The 26,461-nt window shown below is 40.7% G+C and overlaps 1 protein-coding gene across 1 annotated transcript in view; it reads left to right on the top strand.

Annotated features, from left to right (window-relative positions):
• QRSL1 (glutaminyl-tRNA amidotransferase subunit QRSL1) overlaps positions 1-25,111 on the top strand; it is a 58,342-nt gene extending 33,231 nt beyond the window's left edge. Inside the window, exons 7-11 of the mRNA XM_089664975.1 lie at positions 8,053-8,165; positions 9,450-9,642; positions 16,550-16,667; positions 22,344-22,549; positions 24,789-25,111. Of these exons, the coding sequence (XP_089521101.1) occupies positions 8,053-8,165; positions 9,450-9,642; positions 16,550-16,667; positions 22,344-22,549; positions 24,789-25,003 (845 nt within the window). The 3' untranslated portion in view covers positions 25,004-25,111. The remainder of the gene's footprint in view (positions 1-8,052; positions 8,166-9,449; positions 9,643-16,549; positions 16,668-22,343; positions 22,550-24,788) is intronic.
• The last annotated feature ends 1,350 nt before the right edge of the window (positions 25,112-26,461 follow it).

The raw sequence follows: 26,461 nt of genomic DNA, 5'->3' as shown, positions 1-26,461 counted from the left end.
CACTGGGAGCCATCACATCGCTAAGCAAAGCAAAGGGGAGTGTGACGATCGCGGCGTCAGACCCCTGCCCTTCTCACCAAACTCGTGACCGAAGGACTAGCCAATCTAAAACCGCACTGTCACATGCGTAACAATGCCATGCCCAGCTGCGCCCTGCACACAGATTTTCCAGCTAATGGACCACAGTCTGTGTACTGGCAGCCTGGAAGCGATTGTTACTGGGTCAGGTTAATTACTCCATTAACCCATCACACTGCCACCACCTCCTTTTTGTACAGAGAAAGAGGAAACTCGGCAATGTCAGCAATAACACTAGGATGGTTGAAATAATTGTCTGTATACCACTGTCACCGCAGGCAGGTTATACAGAGGGTTAAACACACATAGTAGCGCTCTTCAGCGGCAGAAATTTGTAATTTGCATTAAAGAGCTTTAGAAACAGTTCAACACTTTCAGAAGGTAAGATTTATTACTAAAAGGTCAAAAGGGTGCGATAAAAATATTTACAGAAAAAAGATGTAATCAATATATATATATATATATATATATATATATATATATATATATATATATATATATATATATACAGAGAACAATAGCACAGCAAAGAGAAAACAAAGGAGTTTAAAGGGTTAAAGTACTTGCCAATCAGCCTCGGTTTAAGCAGTTTCAAGTCTTATGAGCTCCAAAAGGATTTCTTGTCTCGCACTGCCAGTTTCGATGTTAAACGGGAGACTTTTCTTTCTTCCCACACACCGAGCATAACAGTCTTTTCCTAGGATCTCAGCAGGGTGTCTCCCTGGAGCAGTGAAACCAATCGTCTCCTTTTGGGGAGGGAAGTGTAGGTGGAGACTTAAGCTATGATCAGAAGCTCTCATAGCTGATATTTTGGCCCATAACTTTTCCTAGGTACATGTAACATTCCACCCACGGGTAGATTAATATGCAGAATTGTCTGCTGAAGATCTACATATGAAATATAACATACCTGCTGGGATGATTAAGGAGATTTTATTTTCTGCTCTCCTGTTGATCTCCGCTAGGGAAGGTAATATACCAAATGATTTGTCTCAGCGTGACCAATCTGAAGATATGCCTGTGTTTTGTGTAAGTCCCTCATATTCCAAGATATGAAATCATAGGGGGAAAATGGATTTTGAAAGTGGTGTCTAGTTTATTACTTCTCTGGAATGTCTTTGAAGTCAGTGAAGGGCTTGGTTTATGCTTTTACAATATCCCAGGTTGCACAGTTTATTAGACAGTGAGGCACCCAGCTAGTGAGGTTTTATAGCCAGGACGCCCTCCCACTGAGTTTGGTGCCTGTGATTTCTGCAAACACACACCGACCACATGTCACTCAACAGAGAGGGAGGGGGGATAAGCAAAGAGGGGAAGAGAGATCTACAAGATGGAGGGTTGGAGCAAAATGGTTGAACCACATCCATCTCTGTGGGTACGATTGCTACAGGGAGTGTCTTCTGTGCTCTCTGCTTTCCCCTAGAGTGCAGTACTCAGCTGTGTGATGGAAGGTACTGAAACTTTTCATAAGGCTGTATATGTGTGTGTGTGTATGTACGTGTGTGTATGCACGTGTCTGTGTATGTAAATGCGTTTCCATGTGTGTGTTTGTTTTATATGTGTGTGTATATTTTACTTTTAGCCTTGACTCCCTATTCCTGTCCTTTCAGAACTGTTTTTTTAGGACTTGTTCGTAATAGCAGCAAGGACTGCTGCTCCTCTGAAAAGCTCCTCTGAAAAGCAATCCATGCTCACATCGCTTTTCAGAGGCATTTGACAGGTGGTAAAGAGGAAATATGTTGGCTCCTCACCACCTGGTTTAACCCCATAAAAAGCAGCATCAATCACCACACCACAACTGCGTGCAATGTGCACACAGTTGCAGGGGGTTGTAGTTCAGCCCCATTCACCTGGAGGTATACTTCCAGCTGCGTCAACAGTATGTGTATACCCCCAGCTGCTGTTTCTGCAGCTAAAGGGGGAGCAGTTGGGGGAGGTAGAAGCAGCTCAATTGCGTGGTTTTACCACCCTCCAACCTCACAGGTGAACAGGCCCTTGGTTCACATCTGTGTGGCTGTGTATAGGGCAGCCCATTCATTTCAATGGGCTGCCTTACCCGCAGAAATGCAGGGAAAGTCATCCCTGACCCTTGTTTTAAAATTACACCACACCAAAAACACCCCGCATTTGCCAATGTATGTGGGTACCCCTAGAGAGCAGAGCATTTGTCTGCGTGTCAGAAATGAGCGCGATTTCACATGCATTCCGTGACACACAGTAACGTGAACCAAGCCTTGGACGGGGGTGCCTCGTGACTGAAAATACTTTTCAAGGGCACCCCAACTGGAAAAAGGTTGAGAAACACTGATCTAACCCATAAGGATGATATGAATAATATACATGGTAAAGGGGTATGTGGGAAAAAAGGGAAATAGGAAAATAAAACAGGGCAAAAGGAAAGGAATGGGAGGAGAGAATTGAGTATGCAGACGGATTGCTGCTGGGCAGTAATAGATTACCTGGTAGGGCTCCAAAATGAAATTAGATGGTATATGACAATTGTAGCTTATGGATAACATAAGACATGTACAATGATAGGGAGAAATAAATAAGGGAGGTTACACTGATGATATATGAACCATGGTCGATGAGTACCTACATAGTCATAACAGCTACATACATGAATCCAATTCTCTGTGACAAGTGGCTACAGAAACAAATGCATGATATATTGAATTGGTGGAAAAAAACAAAAGATATATATGTAAAAATAACAATATGTGTTTGCACAACCAAGTATGTAATGCATAATACAGTAAAAAGTGTACAATGAAGGAAAATGAGACGGAAATGGAAGGGGAGGCAGATGTAGAGGCTCCCATTTTTTGGGACTGGGACTTCTGCCTCAGCATACAGTCAAGTCCATAAATATTGGGACATCGACACAATTCTAACATTTTTGGCTCTATACACCACCACAATGGATTTGAAATGAAACTAACAAGATGTGCTTTAACTGCAGACTGTCAGCTTTAATTTGAGGGTATTTACATCCAAATCAGGTGAACGGTCTAGGAATTACAACAGTTTGCATATGTGCCTCCCACTTGTTAAGGGACCAAAAGTAATGGGACAGAATAATAATCATAAATCAAACTTTCACTTTTTAATACTTGGTTGCAAATCCTTTGCAGTCAATTACAGCCTGAAGTCTGGAACGCATAGACATCACCAGACACTGGGTTTCATCCCTGGTGATGCTCTGCCAGGCCTCTACTGCAAATGTCTTCAGTTTCTGCTTGTTCTTGGGGCATTTTCCCTTCAGTTTTGTCTTCAGCAAGTAAAATGCATGCTCAATCGGATTCAGGTCAGGTGATTGACTTGGCCATTGCATAACATTCCACTTCTTTTCCTTAAACTCTTTGGTTGCTTTTACAGTATGCTTTGGGTCATTGTCCATCTGCACTGTGAAGCGGCGTCCAATGAGTTGTGAAGCATTTGGCTGAATATGAGCAGATAATAATGCCCGAAACACTTCAGAATTCATCCTGTTGCCTTTGTCAGCAGTCACATCATCAATAAATACAAGAGAACTGGTTCCATTGGCAGCCATACATGCCCACGCCATGACACTACCACCACCATGCTTCACTGATGAGGTGGTATGCTTAGGATGATGAGCAGTTCCTTTCCTTCTCCATACTCTTCTTTTCCCATCACTCTGGTACAAGTTGATCTTGGTCTCATCTGTCCATAGGATGTTGTTCCAGAACTGTGAAAGCTTTTTTAGATGTCGTTTGGCAAACTCTAATCTGGCCTTCCTGTTTTTGAGGCTCACCAATGGTTTACATCTTGTGGTGAAACCTCTGTATTCACTCTGGTGAAGTCTTCTCTTGATTGTTGACTTTGACACACATACACCTACCTCCTGGAGAGTGTTCTTGATCTGGCCAACTGTTGTGAAGGGTGTTTTCTTCACCAGGGAAAGAATTCTTTGGTCATCCACCACAGTTGTTTTCCGTGGTCTTCCGGGTCTTTTGGTGTTGCTGAGCTCACCGGTGCGTTCCTTCTTTTTAAGAATGTTCCAAACAGTTGTTTTGGCCACGCCTAATGTTTTTGCTATCTCTCTGATAGGTTTGTTTTGTTTTTTCAGCCTAATGATGGCTTGCTTCACTGATAGTAACAGCTCTTTGGATCTCATCTTGAGAGTTGACAGCAACAGATTCCAAATGCAAATAGCACACTTGAAATGAACTCTGGACCTTTTATCTGCTCATTGTATTTGGGATAATGAGGGAATAACACACACCTGGCCATGGAACAGCTGAGAAGCCAATTGTCCCACTACTTTTCATCCCTTAACAAGTGGGAGGCACATATGCAAACTGTTTTAATTTTTACACCGTTCACCTGATTTGGATGTAACTACCCTCAAATTAAAGCTGACATTCTGCAGTTAAAGCACATCTTGTTTGTTTCATTTCAAATCCATTGTGGTGGTGTATAGAGCCAGAATTGTGTCGATGTCCCAATATTTATAGACCTAACTGTATGTAAACAAGGATGTTCTTGCTTCACCCTTAGTGGGTTTAGAAGAGAAGATCTCTGGGCTAATTGCATCAGTTTCTCAGGGGACTAAAAACCAGGATAGATCTCCGTCACTAGAACCACCAATCCTGGAGTAGGAATAGGTGGAGGATGAGGAAGAGCTGGAGGGAGGTTAGGCAGTAGAATTTCTTTCTGAGGAGTCACAGCCTGAGCAGAAGCAGGAGGTCTCTGCCTCCCAGTCTGAGATTTTTAGTCCAAGACCTCACTGATATGGTATGTTCTGGATTCAGGCTACCTCCAATAGAAACCTCCTGAGGTTACTTATACTTCCCTGGGCTCTTTGAAGCCTTCACAGAGTACTCAGGTCTTTCTGGTGCATCCTCTTCTGGAGCAAATTATGTATGCTGACTGGGATCGCCCAGACAGGGTTTTTGTTCCACCAAAGAGGTTTTCTGTTTTGTATTCCATGGAACAAAATTTTGTTAAGAAATGGGGGTTGCCTGTTGTGGATGCAGCTGTTTCATCCTTGAATACATCTTTAACATGTCCTGTGGATAATATACAGGTTTTCAAGGACCCAGCAGATAAGAAACTGGAGTCTCTCCTTAAGGCCTCCTCCCTGGCAGGTTCTGCCACACAGCCAGCTGTGGCAGCTAATAGCATTTGCCAGAGTCTTTCTGACCGTGTCAAGCAATGGATTGGAAGACCATCAGTGCAGGGGGAATACTCAGCTGAGGATTTGGAAGATGTTCCGCATGCTTTGTTTTGCGCGGTTGATGCTCTTAAGGATTTGATTCAGCAAATTTCTCGCTTGGCACTCTTAGCAGTGCACATGCACAGGGTTTTGTGCTTGAGGAGTTGGTCAGCAGAACTGCCATGCAAAAAATTGTTGGCAGGTTTTCCCTTTCACGGGTACTGGCTGTTTGGGGAAGATTTGGACAAATATATCCAAAAGATTTCAGAGGGTAAAAGTCCTCTTCTACCCTCTAAGAGGAAATCCAAACTCCCTTCTTTTAAGGTGTCATTGGCTTCTGTTGCTGGGCCCTCATCTACCAGTTGTTTCGCCACACACAGGTCCCAACCTCCAGGGGTAGATCTCAGGGGTGCAAATGTTGTCTAAGACAGATCCAAAGTCTGCCTCCTTATGAAGGGGCTGGCTGCTCAACCTCAAGAAGAGGTTATTCTCTATGCTCAATTCCACTCCAGACTGCTGCAAAGGTACATTTTGTCTGTTTGGAACAAAAAGATTCTGACCCTGGATTACTGCATATCACTGTCTCCAGAGGTGCAGCAGAGTCTGAATTGGTGGTTGATAGTGATACTGATTGCTCCGGCCTAGCCCAGAAGGGCCTGGTATGCGGACATAGTGAAGATGGCAGTAGTAGGGCCATGGGCGATGCCGTATCGTCCAGACCTGTTCTCTCAAGGTCCTATACTGTACCCATCTTTACAGTCGCTAAATTTGATGGCGTGGCTATTGAAACCCAGATCCTAAGGGATAGGGGAGTGTCTGATTCTGTCATCCCCATCATATTGGGTGCTAGAGAAGAAGTTTCTAGGAACATTTGTTACAGAACCTGGAAGGCTTATATTGCCTGGTGTGAGGTTTACAAATAGCACCCACGAAAATATGTGATTGACAGGATTCTGTCGTTTCTTCAAACAGGGTTGCAGAAGAATTTGACTGGTGGTACCATTTAAGGGCCAGGTTTCAGCATTAGCTATTTTTTTCCAGAGGCCCATTGCGCCTCATTCTTTGGTCCTCACTTTTACAAGGAGTAATCCGTATGGCTCCTCCTGTCAGGTTGCCTTTGTGTCCTTGGGACTTGAACCTGGTTTTGAAGGTTTCGCAAAAGCCACCATTTGAACCTATTGGAGAGATTTCACTGGTCCTATTGACTCATAAGGTGTTGTATCTAGCAATAATCACTTCTGCGAGAAGGGTGTCTGAGCTGGCAGCTCTATCTTGCAGAGAACCATTTCTGGTTTTGCATCATGATAGGGTGGTTTTGCAACCTCATCCATGCTTTTTACCAAGGATGGTTTCTGGTTTTCATCTCAATCAGGACATAGTTCTGCCTTCATTCTTTCCTAGGCCTCCATCAGCAAGAGAGAGATATCTGCATACCTTGGATGTGGTTCGTGCTGTAAGGGTCTTCTTGAAGGCAAAAGCACAGGTCAGGAGGTCAGATGCTCTACGTGTGCTGCCAGAGGGGTCTAAGAAGGGACAGGCGGCATCCAAGGCGACTATTTCTCATTGGATCTGCCAATTGGTTATTCAAGCCTATGGTTTGAAAAGTAAAGTCCTTCCCTTTCGGGTAAAGGCACGCTTCACCAGGAGTATGGGGGCATCTTGGACAATCTGCCATCAGGTGTCAGTGGCTCAGGTTTGCAAGGCTGCTACATGGTCTTCAGTTCACACATTCACAAGATTCTACCAGGTGGATGTCAGAACCGCAGAGGATTCTGCCTTTGGCCGCAGTGTTTTACGAACGACTGAGTTGGTCTTGAGAGATTATTGTGTCACCCTCCCCTCAAATTTCTTATTGTTTTGGGACATCCCACATAGTCATGACTAGCCTTCTCTGTGTCCCATGATGTACGATAAAGAAAATTGGATTTTTTTTCTACACACTTACCTGTAAAATCCATTTCTTGGAGTATATCACGAGACACAGAGGTTCCACCCCTCTTTCTGGAGTGTCATTGATTGCTTCTTCCTGTATAGGAGGGGTTATATAGGGGGAGGACTTCCTCTCTGATTGGTCAGCCATTGTCTATTCACCTATAGGTGGCCTATAACCCACATAGTCATGAATAGCCTGCTCTGTGTCCCGTGATGTACTCCAAGAAATGGCTTTTACAGGTAAAGCCAGCAATATACGGGTCAATCTCAGAAAACATTTTGGAAACAAAATTCTTTCAAAGAATTTTAGTTCGAATTTCACACCATTAGTGGGTCACAGAAACAGACAATTTTCGTGTGACCGTCGAAATTGCATGATCGGGTATGTTGGGAATTTTTTGAAAAACAAACAAATTTTGAATCAATGATGGGAGAATCGTGCGGGAAATATAAACAAAAAAGAAGTTCGCATAAGCTGTGACCTTGAAAAAAAAGAAAATTCTTGGCCACGAAAATTCTTTTCTGTAGCAAGATGAGGTGAAATTGAAGGCTTGATTGGTTGATTTTTTAAATCAATGGTCGCACCATCAGGTTACAAAAATGCACAAAATTTCAAATTTTCTGAAGAAAATTCGTTTGGCATTCGACCCATGTATGGCCTGCATAAGTATGTCGAAAACAATTCAATTATTTGTATGTTAGAATGTTTCCAACTATAAGGACAAAATGGTCAACAGATCGTGTTTAGAGATGTATGCAAACTAGAATAAACTATACAGATGTTTGGACAAAAATTATATTTATTCCCAACTTTAATCTTAAAATATATTGGTACCTCAATACACTTCTTTGTTTTCTAGGTGTGCTAGCTGGACATGATCCTCTTGACTCCACAACGATCCAAAATCCCTTTCAAACATTTACACTTCCAGATGTGATAGATGTAACCAATGTTTGTGTAGGGATTCCAAAGGTAATATTCAAACTTTCACGATAATATGATTGAAATGCATAAACACAGGCTGTTGGGAAAAAAAAGAAAAAAACGGGTTTACTTACAATGGATTGGACAAAATGAACATAGAACAAACTGTTGTCAACTGTCCAGATTTACTGGTCCAATATTTTTGTGCTTTTGACCTACAAAGCCCACTCTTGTTGGATATATTGGTTGCCACTTGCTGATAAATGGTAATCTGTGTTTTTGTTCTATATTTTAAACCAGCTGTCATTTTACAAGCAGGGCACACCTAGAAATCACAAGACCCCTAATGACCCCCCCCCCCCCCCCAAAACATTGGTGTAAAGCACCCAATTTCTTTGGTGTCAGTAGGACTGGGAACAGAAGTCCTCAGTTTCAGTGAGACTGAGGACAAAAGCACCCAGTTTCATTAGTGTTGGAGGGAGTCCTGCTGATACCAATGAAATAGCGAGTTTATTTATTATTTTTTTTAATTCTATTGCATAATTTAAGTAGATCTAAAGATGGGTAAGTACAGAACAGAGAGTTCACCCCTCCTGATCCCCCACTCATACCCCAAGCCTCATAGTATCTGCATCGGCTGCTATGGTGGTAACCCTGTCAATGTTGGCAAGCATGTATTATGAGGTTTTGTAGCATTATAATGAAAGATTACATGTTTTTCTACTTTAAGCAACAAAAGCTAGTTTGAAGAACATCTGAAGAAATCATAAACCTGAGTTACGCATAAACAATATTTATGCTGTCTGCATTACTGAGTAAAATGTTACCAATGTCTATTAAGTTTACAATGCGTAGGAATAAAGGATAATATTTGCCTTATGCTATTTTTCCAACCTAACTAGCAGTCTTTTATTAGAATTATTTTAATAAAGAGAATCTTAAGTCCCCCCAAAAAAATTTTAATAAAAGTACACTTATCTGTCCAGGGATCCAGCACCATCCTCGCCTAGGCCGGTTTTTTGCCGGTCTTCCTGTCCCCGGCGCCAGCATGTTTACTTTGGGAAGTTGTCTGAGAGGTTGGCAACCACCTCTTTTATTGCATTTTGTGATCACTGAAGATATTACTATCTGATCATTGAAGATCACTGAAACTGCATAGTATGGAAGCACATATAATACAATTAAGGCAATTCTGTTTAACTCAACATTCATAACTACTTGTAAAACTGGAAATGTGCGGCTGGCGATTCACTGGAATATGAAAGGTCTGCTCTGTGTTCCGTAACTGCCAATTTTACCAGTGATTTTAATTTTTCTGATTTGCTTCTGAAGGAATACCATGCCCCTGGCTTATCTACAGAAACACTGTCACTTTGGTCAAAAACTGCAGATTTGCTAGAAGATGCTGGAGCCAAAGTAGTTGAAGTTTCGCTTCCTCATACTCGCTACTCCATTGTGTGTTATCATGTGCTGTGTACAGCTGACGTAGCATCCAATATGGCTCGGTTTGATGGACTAGAATATGGTAAGACATATATTTACAGTATATGTATTTTATTTCCCATGAGGTTTGAGGATATTATCCCAGTACTTGTTTTCTTGCTTTTTGCTTGATGCTTTCTTATTTCAGCCTTTAACCCTTTCGCTGCCAGAGCAGTTTTTGCATTTTTTTTTTTTTTTTTTACTTTGCACACAATAATTTTAGGCCTGAAGATTACACAAAACCCCCAAACATTATATATTTTATGAAAGCGGACACCATAGAGAATAAAATAGTGGTAATTCCAATTTTTTTATGTCACAAGGTATTATTGCAAAGGTCTAGGAAATGCAAAATTTCGGTTAAAAATCACACTAAAGTGAATTTTAGGGCAAACAAACCCAATAAATTACCCACATTTTTGGTAAAATATAAAATACAAGGTTGTGCCAAGTAAATAGATACCCAACATGCCAAAACTTAAATTTGTGTGTGCCTATGAAATTATGTCAAACTTTAGTATCCTATATTTTCTATAGACGACAGTAGTGGAGCAACCTGACTGCTTCCACCTGACAGGCAGGAGTCTACCTGTCAGTTTTATGCACAATCCTAGTGGCTGCAGGATTTTTTTTTTTTGTAGCCCTCATGCACACTTGATGGTTTTACAGCTGCCATTTTTGGCTTTTGACATTTTTTTTCTACAGTCAATAAACTCCCCAGCATGTTATCCTATGTGTCCATGCACAGAGGCTGTAATCAACGTTTGGCTGAAAAAAAAAAAACAAAACTAGTGGGTTTCTACAGGAGTTTTTCAGCTGTAAAAACGCTAAAACGCAGTAAAACTTACAGCACTGTGTGCAAAACAGGAAGTGACACCGTGTCCTGCTGAGTCATTTCCCATTGTCCTTTGCAGTCCTAGTGTCTCCGATTACAGCACTGTGTGCAAAACAGGAAGTGACACAGTGTCCTGCTGAGTCATTTCCCATTGTCCTTTGCAGTCCTAGTGTCTCAGATTACAATGCTGTGTGCAAAACAGGAAGTGACACAGTGTCCTTTGTTTATATAATAAAGCGAGCGCTCATAAAAATTCGTAAGAAATAAGCATCTAATAGCACTAGAGGAGATCACAACTGCCTCATGTCTAAATAAATATATAAAGTGCATCGCTAAAAATCGATAAGTAGAAAGTTTGATCCAAAAAAGTTCGATCATGAAAATTCGATATCAAATGTTCATCAAATATTTCGATTGATATAATGATATAGTAGACACAGCTATACAAAATCCAGAAGCAATGGCAGAAATGCACACTCACCGACCGCACATAGGCAATGCGCATGTGTGTATTAGACTCTGCAGATGTTGTTCTGTCTTCGGAACAGGTGTCATCAAGCTATAATCTGCTGGACTCGTAGGGCCTTTACCACTCTCCCATTCTTTACCCATCATTGAGGGGTTACCAGACACAGCTTCCAGCACATGCCTTATCCTGAGGAGGGAAGCCTTCACCAAAAGGGAGCCTTCAGCTGGTTAATTAATCCTGATCCTGAGGAGGCCCTACGAGTCCAGCAGATTATAGTTTGATGACACCTGTTCCGGAGACAGAACAAGATCTGCAGAGTCTAATACACACATGCGCATTGCCTATGCGCGGTCGGTGAGTGCGCATTTTATGCCATTGCTTCTGGATTTTGTATAGCTGTGAAATATTTGATGAACATTTGATAACGAATTTTCATGATCAAACTTTTTTGGATCGAACTTTCTACTTATCGATTTTTAGCGCTGCCCTTTATATATTTTGTGTCCTTTTGTTTGTTCAGGCTAGGCTCATCTCCATTTTGGTTTCAGTTCTTGGACAGAAAGGATGGCTAAGTGAACATGTGGCCACCTGCTTGTAGCTCTGGTATGCAGTTTGCATGGCCAAATGCATAACTGAGCCATGTGCAAACGCTAAGTGAACATGTTGCCATTTTTCCATGGCCAACTGCATTATTGAGCCATATGCAGATGCTAAGTGAACATGTGGTCACCTGCGCGTAGCTCCAGTATGTAGCTTGCATGGCAAAATGCCTAACTGAGCCACATGCAGATGCTAAGTGAACATGTGGCCCTTTTTCCATGACCAACTGCATAACTGAGCCATATGTCAAAGGCACATTCTACCACAGGCCGAGCACGGCTGAGACGATAATTAAAATTTCTCTGTATGTGACTGAGGCCAAAACCACTGTATGGCCATATTAAATTCTTAGCTGATCCAAAAGCCTCATCCGCAACATTGGCCATTGGCAGACTTGGCTCCAGTGTGCTTGGTAGAGGCCTACTTCCCGGAATGTTGAGGCGTCCTTCATGCAGTCGAAATCCCAAAGCAGACTGTCTGAAGATGCATGCATCTCCTTGGCTACCATATTCACCAACATCCACACACACAAAGCGTAAATTTGCATCGGACAATGCCAGAAGAACTACAGAAAAATATTTTTTATAATTAAAATACAGAAGGCCAGAATGCAGAGGCTTTTTTACCCTCACATGCTTCCCATTGAGTGCTCAAATGCAATTTGGAAACTGTCTTCTGCCAAAACTCATCCGCAATATTCTCCCACAACTCTTCAGTTGGCACATGCATCATGGCTCCATGAAGTTCCTCCCACAGTGCCAAACATGTTTCTCGTACAATTTTAGACACGATGGAGACACCCATCAGAAAATGGTGCAATGATACAAACATTTGTCCAGTCGAAAGAAACCTAGAATAAAATTTAATTAAAAATGTATACCATAAAAACCTGGCTACGGGAACAAAACAAATGCTACAGCAATCATGTGTAAAATAAAATTTCATTGGAAAAAAAAAATAAGATGACATGACATACCAAATTGTCATGAAGAGACATTCCTCTAGTGAAATGCCCATTCTCATCCAGGTGTCCATTCTTGTTAATCTGGTTTGCCTCGGTTGTTTCCACTCCATGGCCTGCCTCGGTCGTTTCCACTCCATGGCCTGCCTCGGTGGTTGCCACTCCATGGCCTGCCTCGGTGGTTGCCACTCCATGGCCTGCCTCGGTGGTTGCCACTCCATGGCCTGCCTCGGTGGTTGCCACTCCATGGCCTGCCTCGGTGGTTGCCACTCCATGGCCTGCCTCGGTGGTTGCCACTCCATGGCCTGCCTCGGTGGTTGCCACTCCATGGCCTGCCTCGGTGGTTGCCACTCCATGGCCTGCCTCGGTCGTTGCCACTCCATGGCCTGCCTCAGTCGTTACCACTCCTTTTGAGTGGCTCCCTATTTACAGTATCTGGCCTTCTTGCAGGCATTGATTTCTTGTATATTTGTTTACACCTCTCAGTAATTCTCTCAGTGAATCTTACCTACTCCTTAGTTTGACTGTTTTTGGAAATCCCAACAGTCTATGATTATTTTCTATTCCTGTGTTCCTCAATAGAGGATAAATAAACTAAGATTTTATTACTTACAGTAAAAGTCCACTGACAGTCCTGTCCCCTTAAGTTATTGGCCTTTATATATTTTATACTTAAAAATCTGAGGCATGATGTTGGATGCAGGGATAAACAATTAGCTTGCGTAACATTTTTTGTCAGTGTCCAAAGTTTCTGAAAGCAGAGGTATAATTACCTATAATTCTGGAGTACTTAACTGGACTTCAAATAAAATTTAAAATAAGTACAAAATTCTTATTTTTTTCACTTTTCATATTTTTTTTAATTGATTTTCAGCAGTTAAAAATAAAAAAAAGCTGCGGACGGATCATTTTTACACATCTGGTGGTCCTGTTCGAGCATTCAACCGTTTTGGAAAGAGGTCCATAGGATTGTAGTATCGGTGACAACCGTGCCTCTGGATCTGTCTCCGGCCCAGTTTCTCCTCCATCATTCCTCCCTTCCGGGGAGACAATATCATAGATCTTTGGCCATGCATATGGTCAACGCGGCCAGACTCTGCCTTCCCGTCCTTTGGGGCTCTTCTCGCCCCCCCTCTGTTTGTGATTGGCTTGTCCGTGTGGGTAAAATGGCAGACATGGAGGAACTAATTGCGTCGGCCCTTGACACTCCCACTAAATTTTCCCACATTTGGGCCTGCTGGATCTACTTCACAACTACTCCTACGTACAGGTCTCTTATGGACCATCAGGTCTGACTTGGTCCGGCTTTCCGGCTGATGTTACTTCTTTACAGTAGTTTTTGTGATAGGCACTGAGACTCTTTTCGACAATGTATCCCTTCCCACGCGACTCTGGCGTCAGCTTAACTCCTATCCCCATGCATGAGTAACCCCAGATATTGCTGTCATTACTCACCCCATATGTTTCCCCCCCCCCCCCCCACTATTAATTTATTTTGCAAAAATTTTTTTATTTAAATTTTTTTTTTTTTCTTCACCTTCCACCCCCATCCCCCTCTTTCTGTTTCTATCACTTTTCTCTCTATTTCCCTTTCTTTCTTTTCTCCTTTCTCTTTTCTTCTCGCCTCTCGCTTTGCTATGCTACCTGGAACACTAGACATGCCATCCTATCACTCTCCCCACTTCCATCAACGGCTCCTACCGCAATATATGCCGATTTTGTAACTCTCCACCTTGCCATAAGTTTTTTGTCCAATTCCTACGTTCAGATGCCATGACCACTCTTCCTTTCGCTACAGCCCTGCTTGGCGAAGCACGAGCGCAGGGGATATTATTAGATGCAATTACACCCCATACTATACTATATTGGCTCCGGTTTGTTGCAAGCATAACCTTATTGTAGTCGGGTTTTGTATTATTGCATTATCATTATCTGTATTCTCTTGTTTGAGTTACTGCTGTATCGCTGTAGGTTGTGCCTGCTGTTTCACTTGGGCACCCTGTACATGTCTTTTGTACCATTATGTTCTTTCTTAATAAAGGCTTTCTTTTTGGAAAAAAAAAGAAATGTAAAAAAAAAAAAAAAAAAATCTTATTTTTTTTCAACAACAGAAAATTACAGGATAGTGAGTGTTGCAAATGTATACGTATGTACAGCAGGGCTTAAAATTTTGAGTCTAGACCTACTAGCCAAGCACAAACCTTACTCTCCACCAGTTGTCCCACCCAACCTTGCCCAGGTCCGCCCTCAACCCCGCCCCCAGCCCTGCCCTCAACCACGTCCCCTTAAAACTTATGAAATTACATTTTTCTTTAAAATAAAGAGTCCAAAATATAAAAAACTGCAATTATAACATAGCTTTATTATGTCAATTTAAACATAACAGCAATAGCTTAATAGCAATAGGGTGCAATCAAAATATCAAGTTTTACAGCTTTAAACCTGTAGTAAACATTTTTGTATTTTTTTTTTTTTGTTTATCTCCTGCATCTTTAAAAAGAGACTTTAGTAACTAAAGTCTCTTTTAACAGAACAAAGCTTAGTTTACAGAAGTATAGCATAAGAAAAAGTGCTTATTTTGATGCCAAAAAAACATGGAATAATAGTTACTGTAAACATGTTGTATTTTTTATCTCCAGCAGAGACCTTAGAGAAGTGTGGCATTAAGAAGAAAGAAAAAAGTGCCTATTTTGATGGCCAAAAAACATTGCATAAAATAAATAAAAATAGTAAACATTTGGCATTTATTATCGCCAGCATCTTATTAAAAGAGAGCTTAGAGAAGTAGTGCATTAAGAAAAAACAAAAAAGTGCTTATTTGGATGCCAAAAAAACATGGCATAACAACAGTAAACATTTTAACAAAGATGTGCTAATAGAACAGCCATGGTTTGTGTTGTACAGGACATAGGATCTTGAGGCATTAATGGATCTGGTAGAGTTCTCTTTAGCATAGAAGGGAGGAACCCAATCCTTTTGGCTTGAATAATCACTTATAGTTAAATGGTGTTATTATGGTGCCTAGTGAGAATGTGCTAAATAATAATAGTATTGTGCCCACGCTGTATCAACAATGTGGATTTACAGCTGCCTCTGAAAAGTGAAATGATACTTATACAGATATCAATCGTGAATAGGTAGGTGGTGGAGAGCGGGTGTCTCCTCTCAGCGGAGGAGAGCGGACCTCTCCTGCACCTGTCCCCTCAGCGGCGCTGCTAGTGTAATGGCGGTGCCGAAGAAGAAGCTGGAAGTTGGAAACCGGAACTCGGCTTCACAATGAGGCTTGGAGTGCAGGTGGAGCCGCTCCTTCTGTGCTCACCACACAAGGATTTCCCCTTGCATATGGTGAGCGGGCGAGCGGCTTTTTCAAGTCCTGATGTACAGTATATATTTGTTCAGTCCTATCCAACTTTCAGAAACTCTGTAGGCCAACTCACTATGTCTAATACATTTGAGAGCCTTTTTCCATAAAAATTTCTTAGCAAATATTTTACTAGATAGGTCACCGGGTCTTTCCGCAACTCTCCCCTGTTGCCTGACTTGTATATCAATCTTTTCTCAAATGTGGAGTGTAAAAAAACCCACAAAAAACAAAAATGTTTTTAAAATCTTGTTAAATGTTTATAGCAGTTCGTCATTCTGTATTAGGTCCCTTTTCACATGGGCGTTCCGTATCCATGTCCATTTTTCATCTGTCCGTTTATGGATGAAAATCTAAAACACCTGTATTTCTATGGACTAGTGAATGTAAATGAATGATCATCTGTTTATATCCGTTAATGTCCGCATCCGTTAACATCTTTTTTTTTTTTTTTTTTAACGCAAGAAAACCCTGTTTTTCTTACGTTAAAAAAAAAAACACAGAACGGACGAAAAACAGATGTTAACGAACATATGGTCAGTTTTTGCATTGGTAAAGGATGTAAAAAAACAGATGTAAGCTGATGTGAACTGATGAAAAACTGATGTAAACTGATTTGTTTTTTCTTGGAAAAAATGTGACTAAATGGATGAAAAAAACGGAACGCCCGTGTGAAAGGACCCTTAGAGTTTTGCTAAGACTGAATATTTTGGTTGCTTAATAGGGCACCGCTCAGATGTAGAAGACTCAACAGAAGCCATGTACTCTGCTACAAGACGGGAAGGTTTTAATGACGTTGTGAGAGGAAGAATATTGTCTGGGAATTTCTTTCTTCTGAAACAGTAGGTTATTAATTACTTTGCATGTACACATCATGTACGACCAACACAACAGATTTCAGGTTATGATTTTAACCAGCGCTTGTACCTATGAAACAGAACAATATTTCATTTTCACTGTGGGCCTGTTATTTAGCAATAACTCTCCCATGACTTAAGATAACAAAGTACATTGTTTTAGGGGATGAGCTATGCTTTCATTTGTTAATATTATCTGTTTTTCTATACTTACAGTGATTGTATCTGTATTAGTGAACTTGCAAAAACAGCACTGTCTGTAATACTTTTTTTTTTTTTTGCACTAATAGGTAATTTTTTAGGACAAGCTTTCGTGGTGTACCCCCTTCTTCCAAACAATTAGCATTAGCAATTGTTAAGAACAACTGTCTCTGAAAAGAAGATAAATTGTCTGTAAAATAAAGACAAAAATATGTTAAATGAACAATTTTTCTATTTTGACCAGTGTTTAAAAAAAAAAAAAAAAAAAGTTTTCTTCTGTAAATAACATTTGTACAGTTTAGTCTATAATTTATGTGTAAAATTATGCTAAAAATAGGTTTCTGGTACAAGGCATGGAAAAATTATTTGCAAATTGTGCTTTTTAATAGTTTTTAATAGTTTGCACATTTTTTATGCAACAGTAAAAATAACCAAAAAAAACAGAAAAATTAAAAAAAAAGTAACTGAAATTTAATGTAAATTAATAAATAATAGCTAAGGAGAGGAAGGAGTTAAAGCAGTATAAAACACAAAAAACTATTATATTGCAGCTCTACTAACTCTTAGATGTGGTGGCATTCGTTTTCTTTTTGGTTTTCTTTTTAACCACTTCCAGACCGGACTCTTTTACCCCCTTCCTGACCAGGGCAATTTTCAGCTTTCAGCGCTATCACACTTTGAATGACAATTGCGCAGTCATGCAACACTGTACCCAAATTAATTTTTTACCATTTTTTTGAGACAGATAAAGCTTTATTTTGGTGGTATTTATTCACCGCTGGGATTTTTATTTTTTTTGCTATGTAAATGAAAAAGTCCAAAAATTTTGAACAAAAGTGTTTTTTTTATAAAAGTTTGCAAATAAATAATATTTCATCATAAATCTTTGCCAAAATTTATTCCGTTATCTTTTTAGTAAAAAAAACAAAAAACAAATTAGTTTATAACCAAAAATTATAATTTTTAAATATTTTTTTTTTACATTTTTATTTTATTTTTTTATATTATTATTATTATTATTTTTTTTTTTTTTACATACTGTCACCCTAGCAGTACAGTGTCACCATGGTGACACTGTACTACTTGTGGGGGGTGATGAAGATTTTATTTTATTTTTTTTTTTACACTGATTGCTTTTACACCCATATAGGATGTAAAAGCAATAATTTCTCTTATTCTCTGTGTTCATTCCTGCACTCATTGAGAAGTACTGAGTGAGCTGTGATTGGTCACAGCTTGTCACATGGTACAAGGCTGTTGTGAATAGCCTTGTACCATGTGACCTCTGTGATCATTCACAGATTTCACACGTAGTAAGCAATGATGTCACAAGTGACATCTTGCTTACTACTTTGCATGTGATCACTGATTGGCCAATCAGTGATCACATGATCGGGACCTCGTACAGAGGTCCCGTCCGACGATCGGTGTTTCACTGTGTCCGGAGGACACAGCGAGCACCGGATTGTGGTGCTGCGCGCTCCCAGGGAGCGCGCACAAGCAGGGTGCGGGGAGGCCGTTCATAAACGGCCACCTGACCCTGCACTGCCACCGTCCGGCCGTTTATATGCAACGGCCGGTCGGGAAGTGGTTAATCCTTTATTTTCACTTGTTAATCTGGACAGTAAGTCTGTTATTTTTCAACTTGCATTAACAGAGCACGCTGTCTAGCAAAAGTGACAGTTTTGAGACAAGGAGTGCTTACAATGGTCAGATTTTATTCATTTATGTAAAACCTTTATCCAAAAAGGGAATTAAAAAAAAAAACTGTTTTTATAACCACGTTAAAAGTGTTAGACTTCTGCATTAATTTGTTAGTCATATTCATCTAAATTTGCTACTGCATCTAATACTACCCTCTACCTGCTGTCCAAAGGTATCTTTGTTGTTCCTCCATCTAAAGCAGGAACACTCTAAGACAGTGTTCTGCTACACAGCTGGTGATTTTATTTACCAAGTGACTTCCATCAAGATACCTTGCTCCATTGCTGATTGAGCTGGTCTCTATGTAGCAGCAATTCAGATTGGAAGCTCCTCAGCACTAGCTTTGGAGGCCCTTCCCAGATTCCATTGCACTGGATGTACAGCGCTAGCTTGGAATGTGAGCTTTGAGCACTGAATTGTGAATTGGGTCACTTTCCTAACCTTGGTGTACAGTGTTAGTGAGCCGCTATGGAGTGTTTTCCAGGTCCAAAACTATGGCAAAGACCGTTGTGACCCTATCTGTGAAGAATCCGTGAGTAAGATCTGTTGGGTTGAAACACTGGGACCAGCTTTTCTCTTTGAACTATCAGACATCTTTTATAAAATTTCCACCACTGCTGGTTCTACGGTGGTAAAGGTTTAAGCTGCGGAATTGACTGCTGAGATCATTCTGCCAAGTGTAGTGCTGCACACATGTACTCCGCAATCTGTCTCCCACCATTCAGCCTAGAGCAGCCTTTCTCAACCCTTTACCCAAAAGGAACCCTTTGAAATAATTTTCACATCTTGGGAAATCCCTGTAAAATTAATTCATCAAGGGTTAATGGGAAGAATGTCTTTTACAATGGTGGTCAGAATGCCACCCTTACAGATAGCAGAGGTAGCATCATGAGACCAATGATATTCTTAGCTAAGTAATGTTGACCCTAGGTACCATCAGATGGTGGGAGGTCAATCAGCCACTGCTCAAGGAACTTAATCAGCTTCCATTCACCTCTGGAGGAACCCTAGTTGAGAATGACTGCCCTAGAAGGAGCAGAGTCCTGCTGCTTATCCTGCTTCTAAAGCACCACATGGATTTCTGGTCTCCAATCTTGTTCCACTACCAGCCTACAGTCATCTCTGGCCACCTTCAGCCCTCATCAGCTCCAGTTGCCTGGGTTTGAGCCTAGTAATATTCAATTACACAACATGTCTTCTCAAAACACACAGAGCACAATTCCGCTGCCCTATCTGTATATATCACGTATCCCCAGAAAGAACTAAAGCCTATAATATAGAATGCTGGTGTTCTCATCCTTTACTGACAGGTATATTCCCTCCATAGATCCCATTTTGAAGTTACTGGAGTGTATTTTAGCTGTGACTTTATTCTGGCAAACCAAGTCAGAATGGATAAACTCCTTTAAAGGGGACTCTTCCACCTCTGAGTTAGGACCCTGTTTCACTGAGCAATTGGAGCAAATGTCTAGAGCCTTGTGCTTTAGTTGAGATGGCTTGTTACAAACATCAAAACTTGTGTCTCACATGGGACTGATGTCCTTTCATGTGTATAGAACACTTTGGCTGTATGCTTGGGATGCCAATGTTATGCCCAAGGAACATCTTGACTCGGTTGCTCTTTTGAGGGGTGTTGTCTTTTCTGACCTGCTCTTGGCAACAGCATGAGCAATTTCACTGGTTGCTGAAGTATGCACATATTTTCCAGCACACCATGGATCATCCAGATTTATTGTCCAGAATCTTTATTGAATGATCACATCAGAGAGGACATAGTGCAATGTTTAGGAGCCACAGAAGACCCTTTCTTCAGGCATGTGACGAAGGGGTTCTTCGTCACGACCCCTCCATCACATGCCTGACGAAGGGCTCCTCGCTGCTCGGAAAAGTTGCACTTTGTCCTTTGTGATATGATCATTCTTCAATAAAGATTTTGGATGCTATTCAATGATCCGTAGTGTGCTGGCAAATATGTACATATGATCTGTGATGTCTCCAGTTCCAGCTGGTTGTTGTTTCAGCACCTGCTACTCTTAAGCCTTATTCAGGAAAGTGTGCAATGAGAATATTGACACTGCTTGGTTGCTCTAGTACTATCCTGCATCAACCCAAGATTTGTGATAGGGCTGGGCGAACCTCATTCTGCTCCTCCATCTACTACTGCAGTCATATGTGGGCATTCTGAACCTACATCTCACTTAGACCTACTGCTCACAGTCAGAAGTTTTTCAGTCCCTCTGTTCAGCAACCAGGAAGGTACACCCCCACTTCCTTAAGTGGTGGGCTGTTTGTTTTTTTTAGCTAGGTCCATTGTTAGGCTACTTCCGCAGCATTTGGGTTCTTACATTAGCCCCTGTAGTGATCAGGCTAACCCCTTGAGTCTGGCATCTTGTTCAGCTCCCCCTCATCAGTCCTCAGATTAATACTCCCAAATGTGCATTCTCACAGATCTGTCTGAATCCTCCGTCCACTCTGGTTCCTTAAGGAGAGGTACTCCTCTTGGGTACACACTTATCCTCTACAAGAGGGATCGTTTTCCTTGAATATTGTTGATCTCTTTGTGCTACTTGATACCTTAGCCCCATCCTCCTCCAGAATCTCCTGGCTAGTTTCAATCAAGTCACCTTCAGCCTCCCTCCCAGGGTCGGGTGTCTGGACTCAGGAAGAGATATCCAGATGGTTGATTTGGACCAAGAGGTCCTGGACGCAACCCTTCAGTTCCAAGCTAGGGATGGAGCGGTTTTTCCCTATTATCCTGAGAAAGCTGCTTTGGCTAGTGTGTCCCCACACCTGGGACTTCCATCTCATTCACCAGAACAGACAGTTCCCACTTCACTTCATTAGGCAGTTCTCCTGTGAGTTAGCATGTGGAATTAATCTCTATTGGGTTTCTGCTGTGTGCTGCTGTATCTTGCCCTCTGGGAATTTTCCATGCAATTGACTGAGTGTCTGGGTCCCAATGATATATAGATAGATAGATAGATAGATAGATAGATAGATAGATAGATAGATATATTTTAGAAGGATATAGGAGAAAGTCCACCTTGTAAGCAAAAAAAAAAGAAAAAAATCACAAACTGATTTTACAGTTACAAAACCACACCTCAATGCTTTGCTGGTAATGACTTCACATCTTGCTAATAAACCACTGACCTTTCTATTCCTTAATGATGTTCATCAAAAATCTGACTTCCTGGAACAGTGAAAGAAGAATTAGTGAGGGTATTAGATAATTATCAGATGTATTTCCTGTGGGAACAAATGAAGCTTAGCAAGTCTCCAATATGGAGTTGTTATAAAATATGTAATTCATCTAAAATGAAACTATTCTCTGAATTTAATAATAATGATGAGAAGTATTACGTTACACTATTACATTGGTGTGTTTCCGCATATTCCTATTTTATCACAACATTTAGACTGGCCAGTCTTTTGTTATTTCCACCAGCACTCAGTTTCAAGGCCTGCCAATTGACATATTAGGTGAGTTCCTACACCAGATGCCCAAAATCAGTTGTTATTATATGCCCTTCTGTGTGATCATTAGGAGTCACTGGAAGGTGTGCCACGTCGATGCCTGTCTCACCGAATGACCGCTATAACCTGCTGAGGAAGATGGGTGGCTCTTAATGATAGAAAGGCATGGGGACTGCAAAAACTAATTTTGCTCAAAAAGGTTTAATTTCTGTATTTGGTTGGGGTCATGTGATGTGGTCAGTCTGGAAGTCATACTTTAACTTATCTGTTTCTTTTCAGGAACTATGAAAAGTATTTTCTGAAGGCTCAGAGAGTGCGACGACTAATAGCAGATGACTTTAAAAAGGTTTTTCGATCTGGTGTGGATGTTTTACTTACTCCTACTACATTAGGAGATGCAACTCTTTACCTGGACTTTATCGGGGAGGACAACCGAACACGAAGTGCAGAGGAGGATGTCTTCACACAATGTGCCAACATGGCTGGTGAGCTCGATTTACTAGTACTATAAAAAGAATGCTCTTTTGCTCTTGTCTTATTAATACCTAAATGATAACAAACAGAAACCTTTAAACATTGTTTCTGAACATTCATGGTGGATCTCTGTTTCCAAGGAAATGCACATTTAGCAGGCAGTGCATGATGGGGCACTCTCCCATAAACTATTTTTGCTCGGGAAAGGCTGAACAAAGGCTCAGAAGAGTGATTTAATACTTTCCTACTAATTTATGACAACCATATTCTAAGATCCTGTGATGACCTAGTGTATCCACCAAAAATGTTCATTAAGATTGTTGGATGATTCTGACAAATTTGCTTCTCATATGCAGCATTATTTCAAAAGCCTTGGCGCTCACTTTCTAATGCAACATTGTTGGCTTTCATTGGCTTTTAAACTGAAGGAAAACTTGAAGGAGAAGTTTCTGACTTGGGAAGGCGAGTCTTTTATTTAGTACGTGCTTAGGGTCATTGGGACTCCAAAGCAAGGATTTGTAGCACAAGAAAGATACTTAAAGATACAGTTGTGTTCAAAATAATAGCAGTGTGTTGAAAAAAGTGAATAAAGCTCAAAATCCTTCTAATAGCTTTTATTTCCATACACACAAATGCATTGGGAACACTACACATTCTATTCCAAATCAAAACATGAAGAAAAATATATCAAATTTGTGTTGTTCCTCTAAAAAAATGGAAGAAAAGTGAATATTAGACTGTTCAAAAAAATAGCAGTGTTTGTATTCTTTACAAACTCAAACATTCACTATATAAACTGAAAAATGTTTAAAGGTTTTGCTTTCGTTTGAATCACTTAATTAATATTTAGTTGTATAAGCACTGTTTCTGAGAACTGCTGTACATCTGTGTTGCATGGAGTCAACCAACGTCTGGCACCTGTGAACAGGTATTCCAGCTCAGGATGATTGGACTACATTCCACAGTTCTTGTCTATTTCTTGGTTTTGCCTCAGAAACTGCATTTTTGATGTCACCCCACAAGTTTTCTATTGGATTAAGATCCGGGGATTGGGCTGGCCACTCTATAACGTCAATCTTGTTGGTCTGGAACCGACATTTTGCACGTTTACTGGTGTGTTTGGGGTCGTTGTCTTGTTGGAACACCAATTTCAAGGGCATTTCCTCTTCAGCATAAGGCAGCATGACCTCTTCAAGTATTCTGATGTATTCAAACTGATCCATGATCCCTGGTATGCGATAAATAGGCCCAACACCGTAGTATGAGAAACATCCCCATATCATGATGCTTGCGCAACCATGCTTCACTGTCTTCACAGTGTACTGTGGCTTGAATTCAGTGTTTGGGGGTCGTCTGACAAACTGTCTCCGGCCACTAGACCCAAAAAGAACAATCTTACTTTCATCAGTCCACAAAATGTTGCACCATTTCTCTTTAGGCCAGTCAATGTGCTCTTTGGTAAATTGTAACCTCTTCAGCACATGTCTTTTTTTCAACAGTGGGACTTTGTGGGGGCTTCTTGCAGATAGCTTGGCTTCACATAGGCGTCTTCTAATTGTAACAGTACTCACAGGTAACTTTACACCTTCTTTGATCTTCCTGGAGCTGATTGTTGGCTGAGTCCTTGCCATTTTGGCTATTCTATCCATTCGAATGGTAGTTTCTACGCTTTCTTCCACGTCTTTCAGGTTTTGGTTGCCATTTTAAAGCATTTGCGATCATTGTAGCTAAGCAGCCTATCATTTTCTGCACTTCTTTATATGTTTTCCTCTCTCCAATCAACTTTTTAATCAAGGTACGCTGTTCTGAACAATGTCTGGAACGACCCATTTTCCTCAATTTCAGAGAGAAATGCACTGTAACCAGCATGTACAACATTTGCTGCCTTCCTTCCTTAAATAAGGGCAATAATTGCCACCTGTTTTTCAAAGAATGAATGACCTCACTGATAGAACTCCACACTGCTATTATTTTGAACATGCCCCTTTCAATTAGTGATTCAATTACACAGAATCAGCAGCATGCATGTCATGACTGTTGGGTCTGTTGGATTTCTATTACTCTACTACACCTGCTAGTAAATTATTTTCCACGTAGAAATATCATTTCTACCAAAAACAGTGATTGATCAGGTTAGTGACGTCTGACTGCTAATATTTTGAACACAACTGTATTTGTTTTGTCCAAATAATTTTAAAACAGGTTATTATGATATACTGTGTAATTTTTGTTTGTTTTTCCTTTCTCAAGGTATTCCAGCTATAACAGTTCCAGCAGGCCTTTCTGTAAGAGGATTACCACTTGGCCTTCAATTCATAGGACAAGCATTCTGTGAACAGCAGCTCCTCAGTGTTGCTAAATGGTTTGAGAAGCAGACGAACTTCTGCCCCATAGAGTTTTATAGACATTTAGAAAATATGAAAGTTCTTCAAAGAAATAGTAAATTGGCTTCTTCATTACAGTAGATTCAGTGAAACAAGTATAATATTGTGCCTGTTTTTCAAGGGGTCTCTATTGCTTTCTGTTGAAATCTTTCTATGTATTTTATGTGTAAATAAAAAGGGAACCAGTTAGTATTTGTATTGTAAATGTTTTGATACTGATCACATTTTTAAATTCAGTTTTTCCCTCCCATGTTCTGTCTTACCACTGGCGTGATTATTTTGGATTTTGGATTTTGCCCTGATTTAGGAGGGAACTCTGATGGCTACATGTGATAAAAGGGGGAACTTTTGGACATTTGCATTTACAGTGTATCAACTAAGTGTGCAAAAGAAACAGAAACAAATGAGCCAGAGAGCATAACTTGCTACAAATAAAGGAAAGTAGACACTGAAAATTGAACCTAATGGGGGCACCTGATGTAAGGGTAGACGCTGAGAGGGACACCTTTATGTAAGGGGGTATGCTGATGAGGTTATCTGATGTAAGGGGGCACTCTGATAGGGGCCACTAATGTAAGGGGGCACTCCTTATGGGGACACCTTAAGGGAAGCATACTAATGGGCACACCTGATAAAAGGAGAAACTCTTATAGGGGCACCTGATGCAAGAGAGAACTCTGAAGGGGGCACATGAAGTAAGGGGGAACTCTAATGGGCACATTTATATTTACAGTGTGTGTGGAAGAAACAGGAACAAAAGCCCCACAGAGCACAAGTTGTTATAAATTTGAAAACCGTACCTTTAAAGATGAATGGACAGACCAATATTTGTTCATTCTTCCTGTAGGAAGTTTAAAACCAGGTTGTCTCAATTATTGCAAAATGGTGGCGATAATAAAAGTAGCAACGTGAAGCACCACTACAAAACAGAACACAGATTGTTTGATCAAACACAATCGCAGCAGTCCGAGGTGAGGGCACATAAAATAACCAAACTGAGGGCCAGTATAACAGATCCTCAAAGTCCTCTCACATTCATTTACAGCCCAGCAGTGTCCAAATTAATTTTTATTGAAAGTAGCATGAATTTGGGGTAACACAAAAAAAATGTACCAATGGTACAGTTTTACAGGAGTGCTTGGACACTGTTGAGAAACTTTACTTGAGGGTAAAAAAAGTTGCAAGTTGCATGAAAAAAATGATGATCAAATGGATCTCTAGTGTATGTTCTAACTTGATAGCAGCGTGCTTCTATGAACAAAAGAAGTGCTCCACTCCTGGTGCTTCTAGTGTCTCCACATAGACTGACACTCACCACAGATAATTGACCTACTATTGCTAGTTAGGTCGCGCTGCGCTTTTGGGATAACCCCTGTGTGCTTCTTGTCACTGTTCACACTATCCCAAAATGGTCTTCCACATTTGATGCTCCATTGTTCAAGAAAGGAGATACCAAGGAGAGGTCTCAGTGTAAAACAGTTCAGTTCAGTTAAAAATGCCAAATAAAAATATTCCACCTTCTTGTTACAGTGCCTAAAT

The sequence above is a fragment of the Staurois parvus genome, unplaced genomic scaffold (assembly GCF_062004578.1).
Source record: "Staurois parvus isolate SC_StPar_1 unplaced genomic scaffold, SC_StPar_1.0 ptg000048l, whole genome shotgun sequence".
Lineage (NCBI taxonomy): Eukaryota > Metazoa > Chordata > Amphibia > Anura > Ranidae > Staurois > Staurois parvus.
The sequence above is the reverse complement of the archived record's forward strand: the minus strand, read 5'-3'. Positions and strand labels throughout refer to the sequence as shown.